The sequence below is a fragment of the Daucus carota genome, chromosome 7 (assembly GCF_001625215.2).
Source record: "Daucus carota subsp. sativus chromosome 7, DH1 v3.0, whole genome shotgun sequence".
NCBI classification, from domain to species: domain Eukaryota; kingdom Viridiplantae; phylum Streptophyta; class Magnoliopsida; order Apiales; family Apiaceae; genus Daucus; species Daucus carota.
Window position 1 is genome coordinate 21,350,141 of NC_030387.2, and position 22,417 is coordinate 21,372,557.

The 22,417-nt window shown below is 34.8% G+C and overlaps 1 protein-coding gene across 6 annotated transcripts; it reads right to left on the minus strand.

Annotated features, from left to right (window-relative positions):
* Positions 1-10,910: 10,910 nt before the first annotated feature.
* LOC108203959 (uncharacterized) lies at positions 10,911-21,642 on the minus strand. 6 transcript variants are annotated; one of them, XM_064081586.1, is made up of 4 exons: positions 21,504-21,642; positions 19,752-19,933; positions 18,623-18,705; positions 10,911-13,450 (listed from the first exon to the last, which is right to left on the minus strand). In XM_064081586.1, the coding sequence occupies exon 4, from the start codon at positions 12,969-12,971 to the stop codon at positions 11,868-11,870; it is 1,104 nt and encodes a 367-aa protein (XP_063937656.1). In that variant the 5' UTR covers positions 12,972-13,450; positions 18,623-18,705; positions 19,752-19,933; positions 21,504-21,642; the 3' UTR covers positions 10,911-11,867. The 6 variants fall into 6 exon arrangements, with proteins under 6 accessions (XP_063937656.1, XP_063937657.1, XP_063937655.1 ...); XM_064081587.1 differs by lacking the exon at positions 21,504-21,642 and adding an exon at positions 21,088-21,497; XM_064081585.1 differs by lacking the exon at positions 21,504-21,642 and having other exon boundaries at positions 19,752-21,081.
* Between the last annotated feature and the right edge of the window lie 775 nt (positions 21,643-22,417).

Sequence of the window (22,417 nt, forward strand, 5' to 3'; positions counted from 1 at the left end):
CAAGATGTTTCCAACTTCAATCTAGCCAATAATGAAGGAACAAGTTGGTTACAGGCTTAAACGAGTCAAGAATGAAACTACAAGTTGATTCTAATTTTAAACAACTGAAAATGAAGTTACAAGTTGTTTCCAACTTCAATCTAGCCAATAATGAAGCAACAAGTTGTTTACAGGCTCAAACGAGTCAAGAATGAAACTACAAGTTGATTCTAATTTTAAACAACCGAAAATGAAGCTACAAGTTGTTTTCAACTTCAAACGAGTCTGGAATGAAGCTAAAAGTTGTTTCCAACTTCAATCTAGCCAATAATGAAGCAACAAGTTGTTTCCGTGCTCAAACAAGTCATGAATTAAACTACAAGTTAATTCTAATTTTAAACAAATGAAAATGAAGCTACAAGTTGTTTTCAACTTCAAACGAGTCTGGAATGAACCTACAAGTTGTTTCCAACTTCAATCTAGCCAATAATGAAGCAACAACTAGTTTCTGGGCTCAAATGAGTAAAGAATGAAACTTCAAGTTGATTCTAATTTCAGAAAACTGAAAATGAAGCTACAAGTTGTTTTCAACTTCAAACGAGTCTGGAATGAAGCTACAAGTTGTTTCCAACTTAAATCTAGCCAATAAGAAGCAACAAGTTGTTTACACGCTGAAACAAGTCAAGAATGAAACTGCAAGTTGATTCTAATTTTAAAAAACCGAAAATGAAGCTACAAGTTGTCTTCAATTTCAAACGAGTCTGGAATGAAGCTACAAGTTGTTTCCAACTTAAATCTAGCCAATAGTGAAGCAACAACTTGTTGCCAGGCTCAAACGAGTCAAGAATGAAACTACAAGTTGATTCTAATTTTAAACAACTGAAAATGAAGCTACAAGTTGTTTTCAACTTCAAACGAGTCTAGAATGAAGCTACAAGTTGTTTCCAACTTCAATCTAGCCAATAATGAAGCAACAACTTGTTTCCGGGCTCAAACGAGTCAAGAATGAAACTAAAAGTTGATTCTAATTTTAAAAAAACCGAAAATGAAGCTACAAGTTGTTCTCAACTTCAAACGAGTCTGTAATGAAGCTACAAGTTGTTTCCAACTTCAATCTAGCCAATAATGAAACAACAACTTGTTTCCGGGCTCAAACGACCCAAGAATGAAACTACAAGTTGATTCTAATTTTAAACAACCGAAAATGAAGCTACAAGTTGTTTTCAACTTCAAAGGAGTCTGGAATGAATCTACAAGTTGTTTCCAACTTCAATCCAGCCAATAATGAAGCTACAAGTTGTTTACTAGCTCAAACGAGTCAAGAATGAAACTATAAGTTGATTCTAATTTTAAACAACCGAAAATGATGCTACAAGTTGTTTTCAACTTCAAACGAGTCTGGAATGAAGCTAAAAGTTGTTTCCAACTTCAATCTAGCCAATAATGAAGCAACAAGTTGTTTCCGTGCTCAAACGAGCCAAGAATTAAACTACAAGTTCATTCTAATTTTAAACAACCGAAAATGAAGCTACAAGTTGTTTTTAACTTTAAACGAGTCTGGAATGAATCTACAAGCTGTTTACAACTTCAATCTAGCCAATAATGAAGCAACAACTTGTTTCCGGGCTCAAATGAGTCAAGAATTAAACTACAAGTTCATTCGACTTTTAAACAACCGAAAATGAAGCTACAAGTTGTTTTCAACTTCAAACGGGTCTGTAATGAAGCTAAAAGTTGTTTCCAAATTCAATCTAGCCAATAATGAAGCAACAAGTTGTTTCTGTGCTCAAACGAGTCAAGAATTAAACTACAAGTTCATTCTAATTTTAAACAACCGAAAATGAAGCTACAAGTTGTTTTTAACTTCAAACGAGTCTGGAATGAATCTACAAGTTGTTTACAACTTCAATATAGCCAATAATGAAGCAACAACTTGTTTCCGGGCTCAAATGAGTCAAGAATGAAACTTCAAGTTGATTCTAATTTTAAACAACCGAAAATGAAGCTACAAATTGTTTTCAACTTCAAACAAGTCTGGAATGAAGCTACAAGATGTTTCCAACTTCAATCTAGCCAATAATGAAGGAACAAGTTGGTTACAGGCTTAAACGAGTCAAGAATGAAACTACAAGTTGATTCTAATTTTAAACAACTGAAAATGAAGTTACAAGTTGTTTCCAACTTCAATCTAGCCAATAATGAAGCAACAAGTTGTTTACAAGCTCAAACGAGTCAAGAATGAAACTACAAGTTGATTCTAATTTTAAACAACCGAAAATGAAGCTACAAGTTGTTTTCAACTTCAAACGAGTCTGGAATGAAGCTAAAAGTTGTTTCCAACTTCAATCTAGCCAATAATGAAGCAACAAGTTGTTTCCGTGCTCAAACAAGTCATGAATTAAACTACAAGTTAATTCTAATTTTAAACAAATGAAAATGAAGCTACAAGTTGTTTTCAACTTCAAACGAGTCTGGAATGAACCTACAAGTTGTTTCCAACTTCAATCTAGCCAATAATGAAGCAACAACTAGTTTCTGGGCTCAAATGAGTCAAGAATGAAACTTCAAGTTGATTCTAATTTCAGAAAACTGAAAATGAAGGTACAAGTTGTTTTCAACTTCAAACGAGTCTGGAATGAAGCTACAAGTTGTTTCCAACTTAAATCTAGCCAATAAGAAGCAACAAGTTGTTTACACGCTAAAACAAGTCAAGAACGAAACTGCAAGTTGATTCTAATTTTAAAAAACCGAAAATGAAGCTACAAGTTGTCTTCAATTTCAAACGAGTCTGGAATGAAGCTACAAGTTGTTTCCAACTTAAATCTAGCCAATAGTGAAGCAACAACTTGTTGCCAGGCTCAAACGAGTCAAGAATGAAACTACAAGTTGATTCTAATTTTAAACAACTGAAAATGAAGCTACAAGTTGTTTTCAACTTCAAACGAGTCTGGAATGAAGCTACAAGTTGTTTCCAACTTCAATCTAGCCAATAATGAAGCAACAACTTGTTTCCGGGCTCAAACGAGTCAAGAATGAAACTAAAAGTTGATTCTAATTTTAAAACAACCGAAAATGAAGCTACAAGTTGTTCTCAACTTCAAACGAGTCTGTAATGAAGCTACAAGTTGTTTCCAACTTCAATCTAGCCAATAATGAAGCAACAACTTGTTTCCGGGCTCAAACGACTCAAGAATGAAACTACAAGTTGATTCTAATTTTAAACAACCGAAAATGAAGCTACAAGTTGTTTTCAACTTCAAAGGAGTCTGGAATGAATCTACAAGTTGTTTCCAACTTCAATCCAGCCAATAATGAAGCTACAAGTTGTTTACTGGCTCAAACGAGTCAAGAATGAAACTAAAAGTTGATTCTAATTTTAAACAACCGAAAATGAAGCTACAAGTTGTTTTCAACTTCAAACGAGTCTGGAATGAAGCTAAAAGTTGTTTCCAACTTCAATCTAGCCAATAATGAAGCAACAAGTTGTTTCCGTGCTCAAACGAGCCAAGAATTAAACTACAAGTTCATTCTAATTTTAAACAACCGAAAATGAAGCTACAAGTTGTTTTTAACTTGAAACGAGTCTGGAATGAATCCACAAGTTATTTACAACTTCAATCTAGCCAATAATGAAGCAACAACTTGTTTCCGGGCTCAAATGAGTCAAGAATGAAACTTCAAGTTGATTCTAATTTTAAACAACCGAAAATGAAGCTACAAATTGTGTTCAACTTCAAACGAGTCTGGAATGAAGCTACAAGTTGTTTCCAACTTAAATCTAGCCAATAAGAAGCAACAAGTTGTTTACACGCTGAAACAAGTCAAGAATGAAACTACAAGTTGATTCTAATTTTAAACAACCGAAAATGAAGCTACAAGTTGTTTTCAACTTCAAACGAGTCTGGAATGAAGCTACAATGTTAGGTCCTGAATAAGGCGTTGAATTAAGCTAGAAGGGGGGGGGGTTGAATAGCTTAATGTCCAATTTAAAAATTATTATTCCCTCTTAAAAATTATTTTAATATTTTTACCGTGTTGTTTAGCAATTATATGTGCGGAAGTAGAAAGCAAGTATGACACGGTTGATTTTATCCTGGTTCACGATGGAGCAACCTCTAATAGATTCTCTCACCCCTAGTCCAGTCCCCGAGCTCCTCTCCGGACTCGAGATTTTTCACTATAAGAAAGATGTACTCCTTATAGCCGGCGGAGAAGCCTTTACAATCTAACACTTACAAATATTTATCTTGGTTCGTAACTACCCGTTACAACCTCATAATAAATGTAAAACCTCTACGTGACTTATCTTAGAACGTAACTTCCCGTTACTTCTTCAAAGTCGGTGTAGAACCTTGATGTAGTCTTTGTACTCCTACGCTTTTGCCGGTCTTGGATCTTAGGTCTTAGGTCTTGGATCTTTTCTTTTCTTCACGGTGCGAAGACGACTAACTCCCCGTTAGTATGTCTAAGACTTGGGTCTTAGAACAAGAATCACCTCACTTCACTTCACCTCACTGCAAAAGTTAGAATACAATATCTACGACAAACAAACAGTTTATAAAATATGATTTTTGAACTAGTATGTTACTGTACCAGTTCGGGATTGACAAAGATATTCAAGTTATGAATATTAAAGTCAAGTAAAGTATACTTTCTTTTGATCTATTCTTTTTGATCAAGTATACGATTTATTACTCCAAGAAAATTCAATTGGGGAGTAATCAAAGAAGTCTTTTCTTTGTAAGCTTAAAAGCTTAGGACTTCACTTGTATTCTTTCCAATCAATTCTATGATCAAAGAATACTTATTTTACAAGAACTCCTTTCTGAGATATACTTGATAATCTCGGAGAATGTAAAATATCCTCTTTATTAACTTCGTACACAATCTTTTCGAAGTTGAGGATGTAAGAAAGCTTTCACGAACAAAGTTCGGAATATTCGATATATCTCCCGAGATAAAGTTAAGTTAGTTTGGGATCGAATATGCTTTCTTTAGCTTCTTTAAAGTTTAGCCAAGTTGATAACAACGAAGATAATGTTGCTAAACTTTTTCTTTCGAAGCTTTTGTGAATAAAAGATCTTTTTGGTCGTATAATTTCTCCCACACAACACTATGGTGATAGATGGGAGGACGACGATTCTTTTATCACAAATTTGACTCTTTGTCAAATAAATCTCTTTTAGAGATAAGTACTTTTGAACCTTTCGTTCAAATCAAACGCCTCTTTTCAAGAGGTCGAGTACTTTCACGGATATTTGTTCGTTTGTTTCCACCACTATACCATAGATTGGATTTAGCAACCACTCAAAAGAAAATTTTCTCAAAATCGTTGCCATTGAAAATATAAAATCAGTATATTGCAATGCCAAAAAAATCGTTACAATAGAAACAAAATTTCGTTAAATTTTTTAAAAAGAGTATAAAAAGAACTGTCTATTGCAATGTTACTAGAGAGTGTTGCATTAGATGATATTTTTGGGATAAAAAAATTGGCGGGCCAATTAAAATTTCAGAGGGCGGGATGTATGAATATTTTGGTGGGCTTTTATCAAAATAAGAAAAATAGAAAACACTCACAAAAACTCTCTCGGCCTCACCCCCAAACACTCTCGCCGACGAAAATAAGAAAATAGAGAGAGAAAGATGGAGAGAGAGAGATGGCGATAGAGAGGCCGGAAGAAGGAAGGAGAGAAAAATATTAGAGAGTGAAGAAAGCAAGCTACACAGAGGAATCATCTTCTTCCCCTAACAGCTCTAAGTATGTAAGGGCTTATATGTGTGTTTAATTGGCTTGGTATACGTGTTTAATTGAGTTTCTAAATGTTTCTAATTGATTTTTTGTTGTTAATTTGGTCATACACTTGTTAAATTAAAGATTTATGTTCTTAATTTGTTTAACTCATGGTTCATAGTTTATTTTATGGGTTTTGTTCAGTTGTTAATTTAGGGATTCGAGTGGTGTTGTTCCAGGAAGTGGGAATGGGGAGTTGGTGAAAAAGAAAATATGATGCAGATTGTAATTTTCACAAAGTCTATAGTGATAAACATTATATAACCATCAATTTTTTTTCTGCATATGTTTATTTGTAATGTAACCAGGTTGTTGGTTCAAAAATCTTATCTCTTTTCCAAAAGGGGGCTAAAGCAATTTATGTTTTTTCTGCAAATGGAGTCTTTTCTTGTGTCACTATTGCCAGCCTGGTTTTTCTGGTGGTGTACTCAAATACAAGGTTTGACTGATCTGCCTCCTTGCCACATATTTTTCTGATCCTAGATTATGGTTAATAACAGAAGTTTATTTTAAAGAGAATTGCTAGGACGCCTTCAACCTTAAACATAGCCTATGTCAATAGTAGTCATGTTATGAATTACTGGATGAGGTTTAGATTACAGATGACCATTGAAAAGAAAAAAATTAATCAACTTGTGGAGCTATAAACTAGTATAGTAGACATCAACCTGTATAACAAATAATCAACTTATGAATTACTAGTCGTTAAGTGTTTATTAAGCAGGCTGTAAGTTTGTGGATATATCGATCCAATTGACCCCTATAGGCTCTACGTATGTATTTGTTACATATTCAGAAGGTAAGCATTGCGCCTTGAAGTTGTTAACACTTGACAGTTGTATGGAATAATGAATTGCTTTGTACTGTATTGTTAATGTCAAACCAATTGTGTTTTATTAGAATTGTCAAGGGTTTTCATTTTTGATTGTTGTGTTTATGTCATGGATGAATATTTATACTCGAATCTATATATATCTTATTGTTTTCAAGAGATTTTAGTGGAATAAACAAACTTCTGATATAATGGAATCGTGTCCTGATTCATTATGAATTTTTGATTAATTGGTTTTTTGTTTAATTGACAGAATAATATGAAAAATTAAATCCATTGGGTGCCAGTAGTGGTTCAAATAAAGTAAGTAACTCACATTTTCTTCTCTTGATTACATATCTCGGGTCTAGTATCTTGGCATCTTTGAATTAATTTTGCACTTTTTTCTTTCAGGGTACAAGAAGAGCTTAAAATTTTTTATATTAATATCTTCCTGGCTATATTCTTAATTTACTGAGACTTTGATGGGTGTTAATGGACAGCAGCCTCTTCTTCATCAGCAATTCTGCAAGATTCAGAATCTGTTTGTGATGCAATGAATAGCACCACTGATATATCCAGGATAGATAACTCCTCCAACTTCCAACATAATAAGAAAGACACCACTAACGTCTTTGTTCACACACAGTCTCTAAAATCATCAGATGAGGTACTTGTATAATATATTAATGTAGTATTGTATAGTAAATTTTAATCTTCTGTTCTTTTTTTGGTAAGATATGTGTACAAAGTTTCCTAAAAGTTCCCCAAAAGAATTTTGAGATAATTTTTACACCTTTTTTTGTTAGATTCTATGTTTGTGTCTTTTCCGCTTTTAGATTCCAGAATATTAGTTTTGGTTTCAGGTGTCAGGATATCATGTCTCAAATAAGTAATTTATACAGCTCATATTAATTTCCTTTGGTTTAGGGTTTACTGAATCTATATTACAAAATTTAAACAAATATTGTGCTTGTGGCCTGGTGGATCGGATGCCATAAGTTTTAGTCTCTCTGTTTCGACCGGATGCCATAAGTTTTAGTCTCTCTGTTTCGATCGTAAAGTTCCATGAGCTGTGTTTCATCAAAAGTTAAGATGTTTGTTTAAGATAGTTCTATTACTTGGGTCCGGTTGGAGGTTTATATCTATTTTGCATACTGTACTAACTACTATGAATTGTTCTGATGTGCAGTAGTCTCCAGTCAAGTTCTGGTTATAGATCAGCTGGTCATCTCAAATTCACAAGAAATTCTTATCACTTAAAATGAATGACCGGCGTGGTTACTATGCTCCTGGTACCAGATTGAATGACAAACCAAAAACTCAACTATGGAAAGTAAGCAACGCATCGGATATGAAAGAAAAGTGCAACATACATGGAGTACATGCAGCTGATTATTCATGATCAGTAGTATTATGTTCTAGATTTGGCCCAATGATGGCAAAATTTGATGTACTAAGCCTATTTTCACCAATTTCCATTAATGTTGTCAACTCGATATTGTTTTTTTTTTATTATTTTGTAACTATGATACTGATCTTGGTTGTGGTTGTCTGGAATGATTATACTTGTGGTTGAGAATAGTTTTAGTACTTTTTTGATATTTGTTGGTGTTGAACTTTTAATGGTAGATTAATATATATTTGAAATGGTCATGCCAATTTTTTTTATTCATACTGTTGCAATATATGATTATAATGTTGCTTTTACTATTGTAATTCATTTAAATAACAATGCACTAGGACCAAAATTTGTTGCCGCAGGTGCTATATGGCAATGTTTAAACAAAAGAAAAGTGTTGCAAATTTTGTTGCAATATAAGAACAAACTACAGCAATGATTAAAATGGCATTGCTATAGAGGAAAAGTTGTTGCAATATGTGGCTCTGGCAATGATTTGAACTTGTTGCAATACATGTGTTAATTCATTGCAAAAAGGGCCCTATGGCAACGGGGGCAAACTTAACGGTCGATTTTTTGAAAATCATTGCAATAGACGCTATTGCAATGATTTTTTATAATATAGCAACTATTTTCAGGGGTTGCTAAATGCAATCTATGGTATAGTGCACTCTATCAAAGAGGTAGATATATCTCTTGTATATCTTGAACAAATCCGGATCTTTTGTTCTCTTTTAGAGAACCTTGTAGAAGAACTTGTAAGATGAAGAGAGTTTAAGTACAAAGTTCTAAAACAAAATGGTCGGTTAAGACACAAATAAGAAGCTAAGTAGAAACCACTTACGAGAGATGAACGGAAAAGTTCGCCGGAAAAATTCGCCGGAGGTTCGGCCGTATTTTGGCACTTGGAACTTACTCGGGCAGCCCTTACAAAGGCTTGGAAGTGGTTGTGGTTGAGCTCGGTTAGTGTAAGAAAGCTTGTAGATCAAAACCTTGAATATATGAATATATATTTGAGAGAGAGAAGGTTTTGGTGGAGAAGTATTTTAGAGAGAATATAAACTTGAATTCCTTGATAGCTTCTCAAAATCTCAGCACTTTCTTGGCTCTTAGCTTGGAAGTATTTGGTGTGTAGGAGGTGTGTATTTATAAAGAGAAGTGGGTGGAATGAATGGTTAAGATGAAAGGAAAATGAAAGGTGGAGATTGAAAAGGTGTGGATTGTGGTTTTGTTGTGTTAGTTGTCCACTTGTAGAATAAGACAAACAACTTTATGGGAGTATTCTCAGCTGAGTTGTGTCACTAAAAGACAAACACGCTTCCCGAGAATTTGATTAATAACGTAATTTTGTATCGTTATTAAATATGACGATTTTTCGAAACCTCCAATAAATTACACCAAAAATATGATAAATCATAGAATATTGAAAAATGGTGATCTGGAAATTTTGGTCAATTTTGGTCAATGTTGACTTGGTCAAACGTCCAGTCAAAGATCCCAGTCAGCCCCTAAAAATAGCGTCCGGACCAAACTTCTCAGAAAATTACGAAACTTTTACTATGCACCAAAAACATTATTCAAATGATCCATCTCAAGTTTCAAGTCATTCTAGCAAGTAGAAGTATTTATTTGGATTTAAAACGATAAAAACCAGTCTCCGGGTTTGAATAAAATACGATTAGCCATTTGTGAGAACTTTGGCTAATATTTTGACTTGAATAACCACTTTGAAATATATTTCCTTGAATTAAAAATGTTTTGAATTTTGAAGGAAATATTTTGAAAGTTTAAAATAATTTATTCCGTAAAATGATAAATTGAATAATTGGGAATAAATTACTTTAAAATAAAAGACTTGCATAATAAATTTTGTCTTTTCAAATTAATGTCAGAAGAGTGTTCTAAAGAATATAATGGATGTATATTACTTCTTCAAGCTTCTTTTAAATTTTGCTTTTGCAATTGTGAAACAAGAAGATATCATACCTTGATATTTCTCGTCCGATAAATTGCGGTGTAAAAACTTTGAGTACTCCTTAAAGAATATTGAAAATCTTTGTATAAGTAAGGAGTATCATTTATATTTATGTAATATAAATATAATTTAGGAAATTCTTTTTGATCTAGTTTGACCATTTGACTTTTAATGGAATCAATTAAATAATGATGTCCTATTGGAGAGGATTCTAAGTGTATTTAAATTTTATGTGAGTTATACAAATACCAAAATAATCATTTATCGAAGATGTCCTTTCAATCTTCCCCTTTTTGGTATTTGCCAAACAAACATAAAATTTAAATTTTCTAAGTGTGTGCTTCCCCTACGTGTATGCATGCTTTGTCAAAAATTATTTTTGCATATAATGTAAAGGTTAGAAACAGTTATCAAATAAAATCCTCTTAAAAATGCTTCCTGCAAGAATAAATTAATTAGTCAGTATTTTGCTCAAAGAAGAATCAACTATGCTTCAAAGTTTAAAATTTTAAAATTTGAAATTTCTTCTTCCCCTTTTGTTTGGTAGAGTACCAAAAAGTATTAAAATCAATCTGGTAGATTAAGCATGATGAGGTTTGAGAATCTGGAACTCATGTATTTTAGAAATATGTGGAAAACAAAAATATATTTCAAATGTTTTTGTAGAAAAAATCCGATTTGCAAGTTTCCAGGAATGTTGCATATGAGTTTATAGGCAGTATACACATAGCCGATGAAAAGAGTTTATCCGAATTTTAGCATGTTAACTCAAGTGCAGTCAATGTGAAGTAAACTTCCGAGCAAATTTTATACAGGAATTCGTCATAAAGTCTTTTGTAAAGAAACATTTGCCTTACAGTTGATGAATTTTCCTGTAAAGATTTTTGATAGAATAGCAAGACATATATATCAGCTAATTCACTTTCAATAGCAATGAGTTAAGCGTAATTTGATAGTCTCGTGCAACACATGTCTATACAAGTGAGATTATTTTAACAAACTTATTCAACACACCTGAGTATTCTAATATGCAAACCAGTCTGCTCTAGTACATGGCATAATTCTAGTACATTCTAATGAACTACCATATTTAGTTCTCTAATCGTTCCTGGTATTTTGCGAACATATCTGCACATAATAGTTATTATCAACTATACATCATGTTCTAGCATCAAAAACTTATAACAGGATACTAATAACTTGTGCTTGCTGATACATGGCATCAGGTTACTTATAAGCTTCAATCTCCAACTGTTTTCACAAAGATACTAACAGTTTATACAGTAAGAAATGTAACCAAAGCAAGACCTTGTATAAAACTCTTGATCTAACACCTGTAATATATAACCAGTGTACACAAAGACATATATATAACAACCTACTGTCTTTATAGTTTATGAGCTCCTGGATTGGATGGAATTAACACATATTGACTGTTTTAAGTAAGAAAAGATAATTACCTGAGTGGTTTTTAGTTAAGAAACTTAACTCTGCTTGTCCAATGTTTGTCCACCAGACTTCCCATTTGACAAGGCTTACAATTTCTTGAGTCTCCTGTTAAGCAAGCACTAGCTACAAATCTATGTGTGTGTGTCTGAGATATCAAATGACTATAGAGAACACAAGGTTAGATAACAGATGAAGGATAATATATTACAAATCCAAAAGAGTTCAACACAATCAGTTTTGTTAACTGATTGACATGAACTGGGTTCCTACACCTGTGTTAATACAAGCCAGGAAGTGCAAGCACTTCAAAATTCAACAGCAAAACAAGTACTAAAGTCATTACAGTCATCCAACAGGTAGCTAAGCAGGATAATAAAACATACATTTCCAAGAATTTAAACAATTCAAGGAACAAAGGAACAGTCACCAGTTAAGCATCCACAGCAACAGCATCAAGTCACTGTAAAGCTTCCTCCATTGCAGCCATGAAACTACCAGTACCCAAATCAGTAAAACCTTTTGAACTTTGACCCCCAATACCAACCCCAACAGCCTCAATCTCATGAAACATATCAATATCATCAATAAAAGTTCCTTCTCCACTCATCTGAACCTGATATAAGTTTCCTATATCAATGTCCATCTGCCTAGCCCCTCCTAAAGTTGCAGCTATTCCCTCTAGATAGGTCACCCTATTTATGATAGCAATGTTTTCATCCTTAATCCTTTTCATTTCTAGTTTCTGTTCTTCAAACATTTTCATAAATGAGCCATTATCTGCTAAAAACACATCCTCTTCTTGTAGACTAGCAATAAACTTAGAGTGAGTAGCTACTTGAGTTTCACACTTATCTAAAGGAATCTGAGTCCTAACATGTGTGACAGAAATGTAAGAGTTGTTCTTAGTCTCAAGTGAAGTAGGCAGTGGCAAGTGAAATAAACCAAACACAGAAGTAAGCATCTGACCATATGGCATGTAATCAACTAGGTGAGCATTTATCATGTTAAGGAGTATAACATAAGAAATGCTAAAGTCAATCCTGTTTGTCACAAATAGAAACATGAACTTCAAGTCAAAGAAGTCAAAATGCTTATCCTGATTAGGCTTAGTTAACACATTAGATCTCAGAATTAAGGCAATCAGTTGGTACATAGGAGTGAAATGCTTGTAATGAATACCACAGTTAGAGTCACAGATCCCAAAGGGCACATCAGAATCAGTAAAGAACCCCACATACAGCTGAAACTCTTCTTTGCAGAACACAAAATGAGAATATATGTCAACACAAGGCAGAGAAATAAATCTATGAGGCAAATGCAGTGCTTTGTTGAGTGTTTTGTGATCTACCAAGATTGGTTTTCCTCCCATAATGGTTGTCAAATGCATGATACAATCTAGACCCCTAATTGGTTTCATATTACAGTAATATTCACCCATTAAGTGCAGAAAATACCTATCTTCTACCCCATAAATCATGTTCCTCCACTCAGCATCAAGCACAAGCTTTTCCACTTCTCCTTTCACTTCAACAATGGTTCCAGGTTGGATGTTTTTGTTCATTTCAAGGAGCTTTTTAGAGTGAGTAAGGTTGGCAAGTCTTGGTGGAGGTGCAGTGATTTTGATGGTGTTTGAAGGGTTTTTGTGACATCCCTCAGATCCGGGGGTCTGGATCTGGTGCCACGTGGACAAAATCAATTTAAACCTGTATTTCCGGAAGAAGGTAAAACATATATTTCAAAATCTGGATTTTTAAAAGAGATTTAAATCAAAATCACTTTGACCCCCTAACAACAGGATCGCAAATAGGTTACAGCATTGAAACCAGAACCCAAACTATAAAATCTTTTTACAACTTAAACTACGTTATCAGCTAAACTTCGGTAAGAAGGATAACTGATAACCAATAAATAAAAACCATCTACAACTGAATTGAAATAATTCAACTCTAACCATAACTAGTCTCGCAGCCACCTCCCTAGCAGTCTCGCCTAGCATTACTCTTACGCGCAGCTTACCCAGGTGACCACCTTAATCCTTAGCTGCAAGGGTTAGAAATAATAGCAAGAGTGAGCAATGCTCAGCAAGTATAACACTAAATTTTTAACAATGCCATACTATCTGAATTAAATCAAATATTTGTAACAGAGATTCAGTTCTAGGTTCCCCTCAAATTAATTGAAGTTCAATTACATACTGCCACCCTTTTTATAAAAATTTCGATTACAATGGGTCCAAACTATTCTTTTATCAGAATATAGTCCATTTATAAGAATATTTAATTATTAACTTCCTTTCAACTCATCTGACAATACGGGTGATCAGCCACGTAAAGTCCTCCGTCTCGGGCACTGGATCTAAGTCCCACCGACGACGGATCGTTCCGGGCACTGGATCTAAGTCCCACCGGTAACGACACTAGGGTACCCACTAGGCATCTAATTGGCCTCAACAGCTGGACTAGGTTTACTAGCCTCTTACGCTAACTTTTACAGTTCCCAAGACAATAGAATCCTTATCCCGGGCCCCGGACATAACATCCTCCCGGTGACCATTATTGGTGCCCCGGGCCCCGGACATAAAGTCCTCCCGGTGACAATTATTGGTGCCCCGGGCCCCGGACATAAAGTCCTCCCGGTGACAATTATTGGTGTACACAATAGGCATCTTGCTCGGCTTTCTGATTGGCTATTCACTAGCCCACGGCTATTCACTAGCCCCGGCTATTCACTAGCCCCCGGCTATTCACTAGCCCCCGGCTATTCACTAGCCCCGGCTATTCACTAGCCCTTCACCATATGTATTTATTTCTTTCGCAACCATATATATATTTATTCAAAAACTCTTCTTTTCTTATTTCAAATCACCACCATATAACTCAATGTAACCAAGTAGCTATCTCAGCTATCAAGAACATAATATATGTCTAGCAATGTTGTCAACTGCAGATATAACAATAGAAATATTTAACTTATCTTTAATCACACGAGAAAGATAACAATGCTTGCCCTTTCAATATAAATGCAGAATAGAATTACTTGCAGTAATTACAAGTTGAGAATAGAAATACTTGCTAACTGCAAGGGAAAGATAGATAGAAGTACTTGCCTTAACTCCGGTATCTAGCTCAGACTTCTAATGACACTATATACCACCATATCATCCCCTTCTGCCAACTTCTGATAAGATTTGATTTATAACTAAGTTTCGCCTTAATTCAACTTGCAACACCACTTGGCTATTTCTGAATACCCATTTCAATCACGTCTCGATCAACGTCTCGTTCAGTTCTATACGATAGTAAAATAGTATTTCAGTCGTCGGATCAGACGGATTAACTAATTCTGAAAGCGTTAGGAACTATATATAGCTATCCTTCGCTTACACATACCACATAGTCAGATAAACACATAGCACATAATTGCACAAATAACCCTTTTTATAGCTACTAAAATACATATAATTTCTAACGAAAATTCGGCAGAATCTCCTCTGTTTATAGTCTTATCCACCTGTTTGCAATACCAACAACCAGTCAATACTATTGCTAACACATGAATTATTACTATGAAAATCTGCCTTGACTTGCAGTAAACACATAAGAAAATCTGCCTTGACTTGCATTAAGCATATAATGAAATCTTTTAGCAAGATTGCTAATTTGTTATACGCAAAACACGTTTAATTAGATATACAAGGTTAACCGAGCCAATCCATTTAATAATCGATCATATACAATTATCCAAGTATAACCCCATACAATGCACTAACAGAGAAAGAAGACTAGAGCAAATAGTTCAAACAGCCCTCACTCTAAGATTTTTAATAAATTGAGAATTTATCATTTTAATACGAAATTTTTATGAGACACTCCTAAACATTATTCCAATCTACCATAAAAATTTCAGAACCAAATTCCATGTTTAAGGGAGTAAAACAGGACCTGCAAGTCAGGAACCTGAATCTGTCCTGCAGAATCAGCCCCACGCTATGAATTTTAATAAATAGAAAATTTGGTCTGTCTGTATAAAATTTTAATGACATATTCCAGATACTAACATCTAACTCCAGTAAAAATTTCAGAAGCAAAGCTCAAGTTTTAAGTAGCAAAACAGGGCCTAGAATAGGACACACCTGCCCAGAATTTTCTGCTCAACTCACACTAAAACATACATATCCTTTAGCTCGTTTAACGAAACTTTGAAATTCTTTTTCGTACTTAAACTAGACTCTAAGTTAAACATTTTCATAGCAGAAATCATCACTTGATATGCTTTTGAATTATCCTAAACCGTGCTTGAAACAAGGGCAACAAAGCAGAAACTAATCAATCAAAATCAAACAAGACCCGACATACGCAAGACTCGAAACTAACAAAATCAGTTAACACAATCACAGCCAACAGTGGTATAAACACATATATATACACAAAAAATACACCTACTCAGCCATCTCTCTCTCTCTCTCTCTCTCACTCTCACTCTCACTCGCACAGCCGGCAAGAAGTCCGATCACCTCGCTACAACACCACAAGCACGAACTGCCCCATCTCCTTATTTCCTCGCAGCTACACCATCACTACTCTATCCAGTAGCGCCTGAGCCTCCCCTCACCGTGACTGCAGAGACTGAGCAACTCAACATCGGCCTAAATTCTGCCTCTCCACTGACCTTTCTACTCACAGCACTCATCCTTTCTACTCTGTTCACCTCCGCAACCCACCGACGACAAGCCCCCGCCGTCGCCCCCAACACACTGCCATAACTCCGATCAATCTCTCCCAAACTCTTCTCCTCTGATTTATACCAACGCAATATAGCATAATAACACACATAGGTATATAAATACACAACAAGTTATTTACCTGTTTGATCTGAAAGATTTGATCGCCCCAAACTCCCTAAACCCTAACCCGTGCTCTCTCTCCCCACGAGTTTCCCCCTTCTTGCACCGCCTGCTCCTCTTTTTCTTTTTGTTTTGTTTATATCATTTTTATGACTAAAACTCACATCCCCAATTATTAAATCAAAACGCTATTTTAATAACAAAACAAATATATGAGTCCACAAATATTTCCAAAATCATAAAATAAAAATTCTAGATATTCTAGCTAGAAATCCCGAATACACAATATCTGTAAAAATAATATTTTTACAGCCTTTCTCTATTTTTACAAATAATGCTCAAAATCATTGTTAATTAACAAATAATTAAAATAATCATTTGCAACTTTCAAATATTTCTGAATCCGACAGAAATATAAAAATACTAGTGTTTGAATATTTTAGTAATTTAAATCGGATAAAATCATGAGGCTCAAATAAAACAAACTTTGATTTTAAAATCAAAGGATAAATTTGATTTATTAAAAAGGATATAATAAATCAAAATTCTAAACTGACTGCTCACACAAATAAAACAACCAAATAAGAAGCATATTTAACATGAACCACAGTTAAATCACATAACTGCAAAAACTTTTCAAGCTACACCTGAAAATACTATCCACATAATATTTCAAATAATAAAATTCTCGATATTTCACTGGACTGGGAATAAAATATAAAAATTTTATTCCTCATCTTTTAGAAAATCATAAAATAAAATATTTCGAAAAATCCGGATTATCACAATCTACCCCCCTTAAAAGGATTCCGTCCTCGGAATCAACGAAGAGAAGACTAAAACGTAATATTTCTTTATTCTTTAGTACCGTTTCCTCCTGATATAATGTTGCGTATCTAAATGAGGATACTACTAGCCTTCTTGTAATGCACAACACACAAGTGATGACGTCCCATCCAACTCCTATCACACAGACAGGGAGTCTTTGTGTCCTCTATAATTAGAGTTGTTCATCTCAGTTAGAGTAGAAAAATATAAAAGGGTTCATAATTAACTTAACAATGGTTGCCTTTAATTGGAGAAAAGTTTCATGCGCACCTGGGGTTCAAATAGGGAATAGATTCCAAAGGTGCTGAATTCGAAAGAAAAGTGATCAGAAATGATACCACAAGCACTGGCATCATTCTATAATTTCAAGAGTGAAAAATATACTCTTAAAGAGAAATATTCTCTTTAATGAACGTCTCGCTGAAAGAGATGTTAAAACAATCACTGATAGAGAAATAATCAATTTAATCAATCAATTGAAGAAGGTATTGCCAAGATTCTCACAAGTGTCTTCTTACTTGATTCCTCTGATGGCTTATCTTGATTCCAAGAATTCTTTTCAGCACTCTTGGTGATCGCTTGCATATATTATCGTTGACTTATAATAGTCTCTATAGATTCCGTCACCGATATCCATGTTAGTAGGTCCTATCGAGCTTGGTGTTGTCAGAAGTCATGTCCAGCTTTATACAATCAGCCTTGTAGAGCGTTGACGCTCAAACCTACTAATAGGTACTATATCAAATAATCTAACATGGATTCTACATAAATTCTCAATTTGAGAACTACACTCCTGACTTCTCATCACCAATCTCATACTCATCTACCAAATCCATATGTCTCTATAAGCAACAATAGATAACCCTCTATCCAACCCTCTAGGAATGGTAGAGATGATAAGGAACATTCTAGGTTAGACATGTCAATCCACAAGTCTAGCGGGCACTGATTACTCAGAAAGTCAGCCTCAAGCTCTAGAAGATTGGAAACTAAAGGTATGCTATCATGTCTCTCCCGATATCCAACTCATTAGTTCTAGAGTTAGGAACTATGATATACCAAATGATTACTCAGAATCAATATTCTAACTCCATCTCAGTTCCATAGACAAAGACTATATCCAATAGTCTCAACTTACCTCTATATGAGGTTCCACTAAACACACTTCTATTACAATCTATATTCTGATTTCAATAACTTATAACCTACAGCTCTGATACCAACTGTGACATCCCTCAGATCCGGGGGTCTGGATCTGGTGCCACGTGGACAAAAATCAATTTAAACCTGTATTTCCGGAAGAAGGTAAAACATATATTTCAAAATCTGGATTTTTAAAAGAGATTTAAATCAAAATCACTTTGACCCCCTAACAACAGGATCGCAAATAGGTTACAGCATTGAAACCAGAACCCAAACTATAAAATCTTTTTACAACTTAAACTACGTTATCAGCTAAACTTCGGTAAGAAGGATAACTGATAACCAATAAATAAAAACCATCTACAACTGAATTGAAATAATTCAACTCTAACCATAACTAGTCTCGCAGCCACCTCCCTAGCAGTCTCGCCTAGCATTACTCTTACGCGCAGCTTACCCAGGTGACCACCTTAATCCTTAGCTGCAAGGGTTAGAAATAATAGCAAGAGTGAGCAATGCTCAACAAGTATAACACTAAATTTTTAACAATGCCATACTATCTGAATTAAATCAAATATTTGTAACAGAGATTCAGTTCTAGGTTCCCCTCAAATTAATTGAAGTTCAATTACATACTGCCACCCTTTTTATAAAAATTTCGATTACAATGGGTCCAAACTATTCTTTTATCAGAATATAGTCCATTTATAAGAATATTTAATTATTAACTTCCTTTCAACTCATCTGACAATACGGGTGATCAGCCACGTAAAGTCCTCCGTCTCGGGCACTGGATCTAAGTCCCACCGACGACGGATCGTTCCGGGCACTGGATCTAAGTCCCACCGGTAACGACACTAGGGTACCCACTAGGCATCTAATTGGCCTCAACAGCTGGACTAGGTTTACTAGCCTCTTACGCTAACTTTTACAGTTCCCAAGACAATAGAATCCTTATCCCGGGCCCCGGACATAACATCCTCCCGGTGACCATTATTGGTGCCCCGGGCCCCGGACATAAAGTCCTCCCGGTGACAATTATTGGTGCCCCGGGCCCCGGACATAAAGTCCTCCCGATGACAATTATTGGTGTACACAATAGGCATCTTGCTCCGCTTTCTGATTGGCTATTCACTAGCCCACGGCTATTCACTAGCCCCCGGCTATTCACTAGCCCCCGGCTATTCACTAGCCCCCGGCTATTCACTAGCCCTTCACCATATGTATTTATTTCTTTCGCAACCATATATATATTTATTCAAAAACTCTTCTTTTCTTATTTCAAATCACCACCATATAACTCAATGTAACCAAGTAGCTATCTCAGCTATCAAGAACATAATATATGTCTAGCAATGTTGTCAACTGCAGATATAACAATAGAAATATTTAACTTATCTTTAATCACACGAGAAAGATAACAATGCTTGCCCTTTCAATATAAATGCAGAATAGAATTACTTGCAGTAATTACAAGTTGAGAATAGAAATACTTGCTGCAAGGGAAAGATAGATAGAAGTACTTGCCTTAACTCCGGTATCTAGCTCAGACTTCTAATGACACTATATACCACCATATCATCCCCTTCTGCCAACTTCTGATAAGATTTGATTTATAACTAAGTTTCGCCTTAATTCAACTTGCAACACCACTTGGCTATTTCTGAATACCCATTTCAATCACGTCTCGATCAACGTCTCGTTCAGTTCTATACGATAGTAAAATAGTATTTCAGTCGTCGGATCAGACGGATTAACTAATTCTGAAAGCGTTAGGAACTATATATAGCTATCCTTCGCTTACACATACCACATAGTCAGATAAACACATAGCACATAATTGCACAAATAACCCTTTTTATAGCTACTAAAATACATATAATTTCTAACGAAAATTCGGCAGAATCTCCTCTGTTTATAGTCTTATCCACCTGTTTGCAATACCAACAACCAGTCAATACTATTGCTAACACATGAATTATTACTATGAAGATCTGCCTTGACTTGCAGTAAACACATAAGAAAATCTGCCTTGACTTGCATTAAGCATATAATGAAATCTTTTAGCAAGATTGCTAATTTGTTATACGCAAAACACGTTTAATTAGATATACAAGGTTAACCGAGCCAATCCATTTAATAATCGATCATATACAATTATCCAAGTATAACCCCATACAATGCACTAACAGAGAAAGAAGACTAGAGCAAATAGTTCAAACAGCCCTCACTCTAAGATTTTTAATAAATTGAGAATTTATCATTTTAATACGAAATTTTTATGAGACACTCCTAAACATTATTCCAATCTACCATAAAAATTTCAGAACCAAATTCCATGTTTAAGGGAGTAAAACAGGACCTGCAAGTCAGGAACCTGAATCTGTCCTGCAGAATCAGCCCCACGCTATGAATTTTAATATATAGAAAATTTGGTCTGTCTGTATAAAATTTTAATGACATATTCCAGATACTAACATCTAACTCCAGTAAAAATTTCAGAAGCAAAGCTCAAGTTTTAAGTAGCAAAACAGGGCCTAGAATAGGACACACCTGCCCAGAATTTTCTGCTCAACTCACACTAAAACATACATATCCTTTAGCTCGTTTAACGAAACTTTGAAATTCTTTTTCGTACTTAAACTAGACTCTAAGTTAAACATTTTCATAGCAGAAATCATCACTTGATATGCTTTTGAATTATCCTAAACCGTGCTTGAAACAAGGGCAACAAAGCAGAAACTAATCAATCAAAATCAAACAAGACCCGACATACGCAAGACTCGAAACTAACAAAATCAGTTAACACAATCACAGCCAACAGTGGTATAAACACATATATATACACAAAAAATACACCTACTCAGCCATCTCTCTCTCTCTCTCTCACTCTCACTCTCACTCGCACAGCCGGCAAGAAGTCCGATCACCTCGCTACAACACCACAAGCACGAATTGCCCCATCTCCTTATTTCCTCGCAGCTACACCATCACTACTCTGTCCAGTAGCGCCTGAGCCTCCCCTCATCGTGACTGCAGAGACTGAGCAACTCAACATCGGCCTAAATTCTGCCTCTCCACTGACCTTTCTACTCACAGCACTCATCCTTTCTACTCTGTTCACCTCCGCAACCCACCGACGACAAGCCCCCGCCGTCGCCCCCAACACACTGCCATAACTCCGATCAATCTCTCCCAAACTCTTCTCCTCTGATTTATACCAACGCAATATAGCATAATAACACACATAGGTATATAAATACACAACAAGTTATTTACCTGTTTGATCTGAAAGATTTGATCGCCCCAAACTCCCTAAACCCTAACCCGTGCTCTCTCTCCCCACGAGTTTCCCCCTTCTTGCACCGCCTGCTCCTCTTTTTCTTTTTATTTTGTTTATATCATTTTTTTGACTAAAACTCACATCCCCAATTATTAAATCAAAACGCTATTTTAATAACAAAACAAATATATGAGTCCACAAATATTTCCAAAATCATAAAATAAAAATTCTAGATATTCTAGCTAGAAATCCCGAATACACAATATCTGTAAAAATAATATTTTTACAGCCTTTCTCTATTTTTACAAATAATGCTCAAAATCATTGTTAATTAACAAATAATTAAAATAATCATTTGCAACTTTCAAATATTTCTGAATCCGACAGAAATATAAAAATACTAGTGTTTGAATATTTTAGTAATTTAAATCGGATAAAATCATGAGGCTCAAATAAAACAAACTTTGATTTCAAAATCAAAGGATAAATTTGATTTATTAAAAAGGATATAATAAATCAAAATTCTAAACTGACTGCTCACACAAATAAAACAACCAAATAAGAAGCATATTTAACATGAACCACAGTTAAATCACATAACTGCAAAAACTTTTCAAGCTACACCTGAAAATACTATCCACATAATATTTCAAATAATAAAATTCTCGATATTTCACTGGACTGGGAATAAAATATAAAAATTTTATTCCTCATCTTTTAGAAAATCATAAAATAAAATATTTCGAAAAATCCGGATTATCACAGTTTTGAAGGTTGGCTCTTCTTTGGTAGGTGATGATAGAGGGTTTAGTGTTTGAGGATTTTCTGTATCTAGTGCCTTGGTAAAAGGGTATGGCATTGTGAGCATTTCCTAGGGTGGGTTTCTTGTGAAATTTCTGTTTGAAGGAGT

Excerpts from the sequence above, each read along its gene's own strand:
- LOC108203959 (XM_064081586.1), bottom strand. The coding sequence starts at position 12,971 with ATGAACAAAAACATCCAACCTGGAACCATTGTTGAAGTGAAAGGAGAA.